This window comes from Pelmatolapia mariae, linkage group LG4 (assembly GCF_036321145.2).
Source record: "Pelmatolapia mariae isolate MD_Pm_ZW linkage group LG4, Pm_UMD_F_2, whole genome shotgun sequence".
NCBI classification, from domain to species: domain Eukaryota; kingdom Metazoa; phylum Chordata; class Actinopteri; order Cichliformes; family Cichlidae; genus Pelmatolapia; species Pelmatolapia mariae.
The window spans coordinates 26,315,332-26,326,348 of NC_086230.1; the positions used below are offsets into that span (position 1 = coordinate 26,315,332).

At 40.1% G+C, this 11,017-nt stretch overlaps 1 protein-coding gene across 1 annotated transcript; it reads left to right on the forward strand.

The window, feature by feature from the left end:
* Window positions 1-266: 266 nt before the first annotated feature.
* mafk (v-maf avian musculoaponeurotic fibrosarcoma oncogene homolog K) lies at window positions 267-10,932 on the forward strand. The gene is made up of 3 exons (XM_063472198.1): window positions 267-436; window positions 6,345-6,421; window positions 6,501-10,932. Exons 2-3 carry the CDS (start codon window positions 6,377-6,379, stop codon window positions 6,936-6,938), a joined length of 483 nt encoding a protein of 160 aa, XP_063328268.1. The 5' UTR covers window positions 267-436; window positions 6,345-6,376; the 3' UTR covers window positions 6,939-10,932.
* Window positions 10,933-11,017: the final 85 nt, after the last annotated feature.

Sequence of the window (11,017 nt, forward strand, 5' to 3'; positions counted from 1 at the left end):
AGAGAGCAACAGGTTTATGACTTCCTTTAGAAATCTGAAGTTTTTCTTGGCTAATGCTGGCAACGTGAGCTGACTTTGTGCAGATTAGTTTTGTAAAGTAAGCAAAAGCAGTCGCCAGCAGTATCTGTCTTCTATTTATGGCCTCCCCCAGGCCTCCCCCCCACCCCACCTCCCAAGACTGACGTCAGCACAAAGTTATTTTCATGAATGGAGGGGGCGGTCACGAGGAATCGGTGACGTGAGTGCTTGCGGAAGCAGAGCGTGGAATGTTGGTACATTGTTGTTGTTTTGTAGTTAATTTAGTACGAGGATACGCCGCTGCCCGTCTGTGCTGGACGCTTTTTACCAACTTTGTCAACTTACTTCACCGGTTGTCGAGGAAACATACTTTGACAGTTTTACGCACTCCGGTCCACAGATATCTGCGTCCACAGAGGTAAGGTTGTATTTTTTTTTAAATTTAATTATTTATTTTTTTCGGGAAGATGTTTTGACATTCCTTTCTAAATTACTCGAGTTCTCACGGTGACATAGTGGCGCACGCAAACAGGCTTGTGTTGTGCATCCTCCTCGTAGGATAAGTTTTGATCCCAGTTATGAAAGCTCATGTTGATTTCGTAGATTTGTTTCTTTCGGGCGGACACGTGTTGTGCTGGAGATACATAATACAGTGCTTCAAAAGTGGCGCAGACCTCGGAGCAGTCGCATATAGGAAGTTAGAAATGGTATGAAAATATGTAAAAGAGGGAAACAAACGTGTGTTTTGCCGCTTTCCTGCGATTTGAAATAGTTCTTTGAAAATAACAGCGGTGATTATGACACTGACTGAATGCGGTCCCTTTAAAAAATTATAGCTAATAAATTTTATAAACTGTATAACGAGCGAGGAGACGTTTTCGACTAGCATTGTGGGAGGGAAAAAATAATAAGACGATAAAAATCACACTATTTCTTCGCACTTCTCATTAAACGTAAAGCTAAAGTTACAGAATGTGTTACAAAATATGTTTATATACTATTACTAAGCACGCCTGAACCTCTAAGGTTTTAGATTATAACTTTTTCTAGAACGAAAAAAAACCCCAAATTGTATTTTTTTCCACATGTGTGTTTATTTATAGCATTTCTGTGATTTGAATGAGATTTTCGGAAAATGGAAGTGAAATAAACTTCCTCACTTTCCTATTGAAACAAATTTATGTACAACATTTTTCACATCCTCCTTAATTTTCGCGCTCTTCCCCAGCTCATGGCAACGAGGTTGATAGCGGGTGCTATAATGCAGAATACCAGCCTGCTTTTGACATTGGAATCGACACGTGGTCTGCATTTTTAGACATGTGGGACAAAGGGCACGATGTGGAGTGGAGGTAGACCACCAGGGTTGACTAGCCTACAAAGAAGAAACAGCAGAAGGAACCCATATTTCCACAAACGATGAATCACTTTAGAGAGACTTTATCTTATCGCTCTGTTTAGCTATAATTCCTGCTCTGCATAACTCTTAATGAACTGGGTAAAGATAAGAAAACCTTGTCATGGAATTACAATGACTAATTGAATTTTTGACCATGGCTCCAAAATAGCTTTCAATGATCTTCTTCGCAGTCTTGTATGCCCACCTTTCAGTTTGCCCTTTGCCATTTACTTAAGAACTTGTGATTAATATATGGAAAATATTTGTGTCTGAGTAACTTGTTCCGCTTAGATGGTCGCAGGTTGATGTCTTGAGGGGGGGCTTTATGATTCACTGTTGTTTCTGGTGGGTGCACAGTGACTTTCAGTCTGAAGCAGTAGGAGCAGGGTGTTCTCCTGTCATGAGGTTAACATGTGGTTCAATCACTAAAGTGATGATATCTTTTTTGGATGGAGAAGTTACAGCAGCTGACTCATCATACCAGTATGGGACAGTGGGGGGGGGGGGGGGGGGGGGGGGGGGGGGGGAGAAATTCCCCTGAAGATACAGCATGTGGTCAAATTGTCTTCCCTTTGTTTCTCATTTTGCCGGACAGTGGTGATGGATGAAAGCAGTGCAGAATGCGAGACCGTTTTTGTGGTGGAGTATTGTGAAAGTGAAATGTTTGTGGTTAGCAATGCTATGACTCACAGAGAACACGTTCGCTGTGATGTGTTTTGCTCCTCTTACTGGAAAAAAGATGTCAAGTTTTGATTACTGACTGTGGAAGCCAGTGATTTTTATTTGCAGCCGAGCATGCCAGCCAGAGTGGACACAGGCAATAAGAGGCGATTGTTTGAACAGGTCTGCCTTGCATCTGTCAAACGTGACTCCCTGGCAGTTATATAGCATTTGAGATTGTTCCCTCTGCCACCGGCAGCGGCTTGTATCAAGTCTTTTCTGTCAGAAAGACTGGATCTCAAACCACTGCTTTCACCTCATTATGGTCAGAGGTGTGGCAAGTGTCAGAGGTACTCCTGTAATTATACTGCCGGGTTGTGTTGCTGGGAATTCTCTGTTGATTCCTGATGGAGCTGGATGCAACTCTCGATTCTGTTGTGCTTCAAATCAAATCATTCAAAATGTTTGCTCAACCTGTCCTAAAAGAACATCATCGAAATCTTTAGGACTATTATTAGCAGTGACTGAATATTAATGTCTTCTTTTAGTCACTAATTATTAGTTCTAATTAAAAAAAGGACCGATGTGTCCACTTTTTTCATTCTTTACATCGTTCTGAAAACCAGTGTCCATGAATGGGAGAATATCTTCTCACAGATATTCGGTGAGATCTCCTCCCTTTCCGCAAGAAAGTTCCGCTGGTCATGCCAACCATTTCTGAGGTTCTCTGTACTTTTCCTTCCTCTCCCTGAAACAACGGGATTTTCCAGGAAATGTCAGATCAGGAGGGTGTGATTCCCTGCTGCTGGTTGTCGCTTTTACCAGTAAACAGCATGACTCACTGCTCAGCTATGCTCTCCATTTCCTTCACATAATATCCCACCAAATGTGCTGCGCTGGAGAAAGAGCAGAGTGCTGCGTGCCTCAGTCTGTGAAGAAATCTCTCCACCCCCCACCCCTTAGAAAAGTGCAAGAAACGCAAGCGCTTTCTCATGAAGACTAAAGTTGAATGTCAAGGGCAGCAGTAAGTCTGCTTTGCACTGAACCCCCTCCCCAACCTACACAAAAAGAGAAGAAAAACAAAGAATCCAGACAAGCCAGCTCTGCATTTATTAGTGAAGTGTGAGCGCATAAGTCTTTGATACGCTGTTTATTTTAGGGGAAGGCTGGGCCCCACAGTTACCTGCTGTAACTGAAGAGCAGCCATGAACTTGACCCGATCCCTGACTTCAAAAACAGTAAGCTATACTTTAACCACGAGGTATCGGTGAAGGAAGGGTACATACATTTATTTAACTGGTTTGGTCTCAGATGTGGAGCAAGGTTATAATGGATTTCTTGTCCCACAATTGTTTGCCTAGAGATGATTTTTTTTTTTAAAAATCACTGTTTTCTTGCTTCTGCTCTGGTTTACTTGCTTTTGAGCTAGTTAAAAATATTCATAACATGCATCTGTACATCTTCAAAGAACACAGCAGGCAACATTGTGCTTTTTGCTCAAATCCCCCAGCAAACAAGCAGAGCCGTGAAATGTTTGTGTTTATAGTGGATAGACAGTGGAGCATTTACTCCAGTGAGCACTTATTTGGTTATCAGTCGTCAGAGGGGTGTCGTTAGGAATAAAACAGTACTGCTTGTCAAAATGAGGGAAAGTGAATTAAAAAAAAAAATGAAGCACTTTATTTACAATTTGTCCCTCAAAGAAACACAACAATAAGAAAGAAAGACTCCTGACTTCCACACGTAAGCATGCGCAGGCTGTTTTCCATTTATTTGGCTAAGTGACAGATGTGCGATACTTCAAAATTCCAGACATTTTGTGAAATTTGCAGCCATTGTTTTACAAGTGGGTTTGTCTCCACTCCACCCCCGTAGCTGAGCGCATTGCAGGATTTATTCAGACTGCATGTTCCCTCTTCAGCAAAGGTTTGCCTGTGTGCATGTGAGGGTTTGCACATGTGTGTTCGCTCAGGAATGTGGTTTTGTTCTTTACCCGCCAACTGTGGCTTTTCTTTGAGGTATTTTCCCAGACTCCTTTCCTTACTGTTATGAAGAGAAAAAAAAAAGCCTAACGTAAGTTGTTTTCTTGACTATAGCGAGAGGACGTGTTTTGTCTGTCTTCTCGGTGTGGTTGCTGGGGGTTTTGTTTTTTTTTTGGTTCTCTGAGGAAACTTTGGTGTCTTAATCAAGAAAGCTGTGTCCCCGTGCAAGTTGCAAAAACATAAGCACATGCCTTAAGAATTTCAGGCAAACAATCTGGCATATTGGTTCAGACTGGGGACCTCTTGTATAAAGATCAGAGAAGCCCCAGACCGCTTTTCCATGATTTTTGCAAGGAACATACCCAGGGACCCCCCTCTGACGCAATACCACTTAAATTAGACCGTTTAGGGCCAGCTTGCTTTTGAGGAATGTTTTATTTTAGTTCATCATCTTTATTTGATGCCTCTAAAATCTCAGTTATGTAATTCTTTGCAGCATGTTTTGCAAATGAATAAAGGACATCAGCGAGCTCACCAGATGTTCCTTAAATCTCTAAACCGAAGTTTATGTGGATTCTGTTTGTAGCTGTTCGCTCATTACACACATTTGCCATGTGTTTATTTTCCAAGTTAGGATTCTGACTTGATTTTCTATTTTAGGACAATGACTTAGTAATGTTTAAAAGACAAGAAAAAAAAAAGCATTTGTTTTTCTAAGTTTTCACTGCACTACTGGTCTGAGTTAGAACCCCCTAGAGGCCCTGTATTAACAGAAATATATATATCACACAATGAACAGCCACACCCACAGTATTTTCTTCCATGAATGCTTCAGCTAATAGGTCTGAAGAGAATATTTCCCCTCTTACTGAGGGTATCACTTATCGCATTGCTCCCTTTAAGTTGTTTAGTTGGCAGAAATTTGTGTCAGCACTGCGGGCTAAATATATCCACGAGCGTTAAATAAGGGCATAGGGCAGCTCAGGAAAGCCCAATGTAAGAGGATCCAACCACAGAGAGACGGCACTAAATCGATAGACTACATTGTCTCCCAGCAAAAATACATCAGTGACTATAAAGGAAACTATTTCTCTGTGACACTCTATCTTTAGGAATTTTCCACATGCTGCCCTGTAAAGTTCAGCAGAACTATAAATGTTATACTGATGTGATGATTTGCTTTGTTGAGGAGGCAGAATCCTGTAGACTGCTGCTCTGTAAATCCAGAGATGTCAGATCAGAAGATAAATGATGGGACAGAGATTGGATTTAAGAGGAGAATTGAGGATTTTTGTACACAGGTTGCCTTGAAGTTACCAGCACAAGTTAGTGCTGTTCTTTTTTTTTTTTTTTCTTTTGGTCTGTACTATGTATGGGCTGTGTTGCGGTTATGAATGAGACTTGTTTACCCTTTTGGTGACCATGTGACTCACACTCCCACGCCCATTTGCAGGGCGTTTCCATGGTATCTGTTGAGCATGGAACAGTGCACTCGTAGTCAAGCTGGTCTGTAGGTCTTGAAATGGAGCCTTTGGGGGATGTGTGCCTCTCACAGGATCGCAGCTCAGCGCTCTTGCTTTTTTTGGCCATGGCAGCAGTCTGGAAAGCATGTGGCTCACTGTAATGAGTACAGAGAGGCTTTTCTAAATACTGCCCTGGCAAAATCACTGAGGCAGAGAGCTTAAATGCAAAGTTCTGTGACAAGCAGGAGAGAGGTTGCCTGTTTCTAATTTTGCCTGGTCTAGTGAACTACATTGTCACGGCCCTCTTTTTAATATGTAAAGACAGACAAGCAACAGTGCTGACAATTAATAGAGTCATGCTGCCATCTGCTGGTATTTATGTCACTAACAAACAAACATGAGCACTGACATATGATGTAACCCTGGGATGTGACGTCTGTGCAGTAAACTTCTCGAGTATCACCAGTAGGGGTGTCATTTCTGCTTATCTGTCATATCTGAAATGTCAAATAACATGCCATCTTGAGTAAAAAATATCTGTATCTCATTTTTAAAATATAGTGCTTGAACTAAAATGCACTGTTTAAAATTCCTGCATGTTAACGCACTCTGCAGCAGAAGTAACCCGAGTAGTATAAACTAATGATATGTGCAAAGTAACACATGTTGTCCAGTCATTCTAGTAGAATAACTTCACTACCCCAATTGCTTCTAAATTGCCAACATAAGTAGCTGAGTAAATCTGCTTATTTGTAATTACTTTCGTCCATCAATAATATGTTCTGTTTCACTTACTTGAGGTCGTATTTTTTTACTTTTCAGTGTCTTCTGTGAGATTCTGGTCATTTGTCTTCATGCAGGGAATGACGACTACTTTTAAGACGAGCAAAGCTTTAAAGGTAAGCATGAGAAGTTTGAAAAATGTTTTAGTGATTCATGCCTGCACACAGTTCTTCATGCACTGCTCGTGTCTTGCAGGTCAAGAAGGAGGTGGGTGAGAATGCCCCTGTGCTCAGCGATGATGAGTTGGTTGCCATGTCTGTGCGGGAGCTCAATCAGCACCTGCGTGGGCTCACCAAGGAGGATGTTGTGCGATTGAAGCAGCGACGGCGGACCCTGAAAAACCGCGGCTATGCCGCGAGCTGCCGCATCAAACGTGTTACCCAAAAGGAGGAGCTGGAGAGACAAAAGACCGAGCTGCAGCAGGAGGTGGACAAGCTGGCACGTGAGAATGCCAGCATGAGATTGGAGTTGGATGCACTGCGAGCCAAGTATGAGGCTTTGCAGTGTTTCGCCCGGACTGTGACCAGAGGGCCTCTCTCACCAGGCAAAGTTGCCCCCACCAGCGTCATCACCATCGTCAAATCTACCAGCCAAAACAACTCCAGCCCATCCGCTTTCTCAACACCTTCCTAGTGTTGACAGGACTGGGCTCTCCTTTGCCTGCCTGGTCCTTCCTATTTCTGACCTGGTCTAAACCCACTCATCCCACACTGAGACGAGGCTCGGTAGTTAGACTGAGGGGTGGCCGGGGTGGCAAGCTCTATGTGATGTTATGCTGCATTCACAATTCTGTCTCCCTCTATTTGTCTCTTTTACACAATCTACACTGTCTGTGCACTGTGCAAACCCCCTTCCTGACAACCAGCACCGGCAGGTTATCGGGCCTCTGTGACCCTACCTCCATGACTGATAGCAGAGATTTGCTTTTACTCAAATTTCAAGTATTTGACACGCCTTAATGTGGCAGCACATGGTCTGGGACACCTCTCATACTTTATGATGTAAAGAATAAAATATGAGAGGTTTAAAGTAACGCATATGAGACAGTATGGATACTTTTAAAGCCTTTGCCAAATCACATTTTGTTTGTATAAATATTAATGAGCCTCTGTGTCTGTTGCCTTGAACAGTTCTACATGTGATCTATGCTATATCTCACATGTATTTTAACACAGAGGTGATATCTTTCCACTGTGAGGTCAAATGGACACTTCTTCAAGGCCACAGTTATCAGATGCCTTTGAAAGCTAGCCAAACGCGGCACCGGAAACTTATATGCTTAGCACTTTTAGGAGGTGCTAAGCAGTAAAGTCACTTGACTAAGTGTTTGAGTAACATGAAATCTTATGTAGAAATGGTTCTGAGGGATCTTTGCATTATACTGTTGACAATTGACCAATGTTTAGCTAAAAAGCTATACTAGTCTTTTAACCATGATACCTATATAAGTAACTTATTTAGAAAGCAATACCAGTACAGTTCAGAGAAGTTTGAATGATCCAGTAAAGTTGTTCATATAAAGCTGAAAGTGATCTAATCTGGCAGTTTTGAAGAAACACCTTAAATTAATATTTGGAAAGAGTTAAAATCACCCATTATGATAGAATTTGTCTTTGCTGGACTGGACTGTGTTTCCTTGTACAATATTCTAAAAAGTGCCATTTGTGCCTTCATTCCTCCTACTGCCAGTTGAGAAAAGACATGTCTGAGTACCGTCAGATTTCAGAAAGGGTTCCGATCTCTCTTGTCAACTACACTCTAGTTGACAGATAGCTAAAAAGTACTGTTATGTTATGTTGTCAAAGACAGTGTAGGCAGTTGGAGCTGTTGCATGTGATTGCATTTGTGTGTGGCCCCTTGACTCAGAAGTTTCTTGATATATATATTGTAGAAAATTTTTTAAATTCTGTTTAAATGGTAAATTTGGTTAGACTAAATTGTAAAACTGCAAAGTGATTAAGGAACATGCGTTTGACAATGGTGTCTTTCATCAAATAGCACTTAGAGAAGACTGTATCTTAACAGTCTTCTCTAAGTAAAAAAAAAAAATCACAGGGCCATTTGTTTAAAGAAGGAAGTTACGCTTGCATTTCTGCAGTTACTGGAGCTTAACTAAGTGAAAACAAAATGTGGTCGAACCACTTACAGGAAAGTTGTGCCTAATGTAACTAGTAATAGTGAACTATTACTATCTGCTGAGGCACTTACTGAGTGGTGTTTAATCTCTTTTCTTTGTATGCAACTCTTGGTAGGTAATCCATATTGGATATAATAATAAGAGCAGACCTTTTAAGTATGATGCAATTCAAGTTGCTTGCTGTATATTACAGACTAGAGACGGCAAAGCTCCCACTGCTTCTGTTGTCCCTTAGATTGAGAACTCCGTCCAAATAGAAATCATTCCTAATACTGGGTCACAAGAAGTGCTGCTGCCGGTGTTGGTATTTCCGAAACAGTAACCAGCTACTTTTCTTTTGACACGCTCTTCTACAAGAGAACTCCTGACGCCCATCTCTAGAAACTGTGGTGTCAAGATAACTAAATGCAGTAAAGGCCTTGCTCTCATTGTACATTTTGTAATATTTAAATATGAAATTCACTTGAAATCGAGCTGTTCTTACCGAGAATCCATTCCCAATTTGGAGTGAAGTCAATAGATTGTTCATGTCAGGATTTTCTCTTGGCTAAGAGGACATGACTGTTCTTCCCCTGTTCCATAGCTGCAAAGAACAGTATGGGGAACTTTGCTGCTGTACAACCTGCTGTGATTTATAAGCAGGGGCATTGCTGTGTTCTTACTCTCATTTTGTATTTTTCATTTGGTTTGTGTCAATACAGCCCATGTTCTTTTTTTCCTGATACTTAGTTTTATAAGCATATACATTATATAAATATACATTATATAGTACATATTTTTCTATATTTATGTCTTTTACTATGCTGGGAGTGGTGTGATTATGTAATCGGTCTTTGAAGTCTAATTATAAGGATGCTGAACTTTTCTCTTAAAAAGAAAAAAAAAGGAAAAAAAATAGTATTCAAATTTACAACGAGAGAACTATTTTCGTAACTTAAGTCTTGTGAGTATTTATGGCCCAAGAATAGTTCTTCTCAGCACATTCACAATGTATCTAATGCACGACTTGGACAGTAACTAGGGTTACATGCAGGCTGCAGATGACCTTCTGTAGAAGCTATCATATTTTGTCATGTCAAATGTGATCATTTCGAGTGTAACATGAAACACCGCCTAATATCAAAAGTGCCTAATTTCAACCAAGTGTTCAGTTTGCAAAATGGGCTTTTGGGCAGCGTTAACTGAGGAATTATTAAGAATATTGCAAATAGAATATGAGGAAAAATTGCTCTTAAAACAGATCAACCTGCATGCAAACCTAGTCCGCCCCTGCAGCCACTAAACCTGGTATACTTTTCTAAATATGTCAAGTCAGAAATTTCAGTGACTGCAATGCTTTTGCAACTGCTTAACAAAAAACAAAACAAAAAAAGAACCCCAAAGCTCTTTTAGGACTGTTCACCCAGGCTGCTTACAGATAAGGAATGTGTCAAGCCTTGGACAAATGAGTACATATTACCTGTTTACATAACTTATTTCTCGAGCACATTCACCTAAAAGGCTTTGTGGCTAAAAGCATTTTCTGCATAGCATTACAGTGACCTCTTGTGGTTTAGTTTCCAAGCAAAACTAAGCTACATCAGGGCTTCTTTAATTTTAGCACTTATTACTGTATTTGAGTCTGAGGTGAATACTTTTTTATGAGCACACCTAAATAATAATTACCTGAAAAAAAAAAAAAAAACAGTTTCAAATTTTAAAGTATATATTTATGTACAGTGCCTAAATAAGGACAAACCTTCCTCTGGGTGAATTAAGTTCTACATTTCAGTATGACCTAGCAGAGAGTTTGTTCATGCTCTTTTCTTAAGCTACCCAAAAAAGTCTAGCAGACACACAAGTTTAAAGAAGGTTAAAGATGTAGATACATTAATGTAGACATGTTTATGGGTGAAAATAAAAAAACCCTCCTGCCATGGGTGAATACAAACCTTGGTTTGATCAGCTTTCTTTCTACATTGAAGTAAACCGCAGTTAATACCAAGGAGCAGTAATAGAACTGAGATCTTTTTTAAATCTTTCATACAATAATTATAGCAAATGCATGTACAGAAATGTGCATGCTTGTATATCTTGAGTAAGCATTCGAGGTGATCAGCTGTCTTTGATTAAATAAGCTTCAACACACAAGCTTTGCCAGTCCTACAAGCTATAGTATTTAACTTTAGCCATGTAGAAAGTCAGTTTTAATATTGTAAGAGTGGAGCATGTGTACAGATTAGGTGTGGCTAAAATTATGGATGAAATACAATGAATGTTAGTTTAACAGCAGCAACTTCTGCGTTTGTGAGTTTGAGATAAATGTCTTGAGGCTTAGAGTGACTGTCAAATAGCAGTAAAAAGGCAGCATAAATTGAGTATGTACCATTCATGACTTGTCATTACTCTGCTCATATATTTTATATTTATTTCAATGATTTGTGTAATTTTATTAAAAAGAAAAAACACCTAAATTATTTTTACATTCATTTACATGTTTTCTTAATGAACTACCCTCATGTACAAATAAAATCTATGTTGTTTCTGCTCTTATTTAATGTGTGGTAAATTTATTCCTATAAATAAGTGTCACTCT

What these genes read in the sequence shown, in the direction of transcription:
- mafk (XM_063472198.1), top strand. Translation starts at nt 6,377, where the DNA reads ATGCAGGGAATGACGACTACTTTTAAGACGAGCAAAGCTTTAAAG. An exon ending in AGACGAGCAAAGCTTTAAAG is followed by an intron (nt 6,422 to 6,500) that starts GTAAGCATGAGA and finishes CGTGTCTTGCAG; the next exon opens with GTCAAGAAGGAGGTGGGTGA.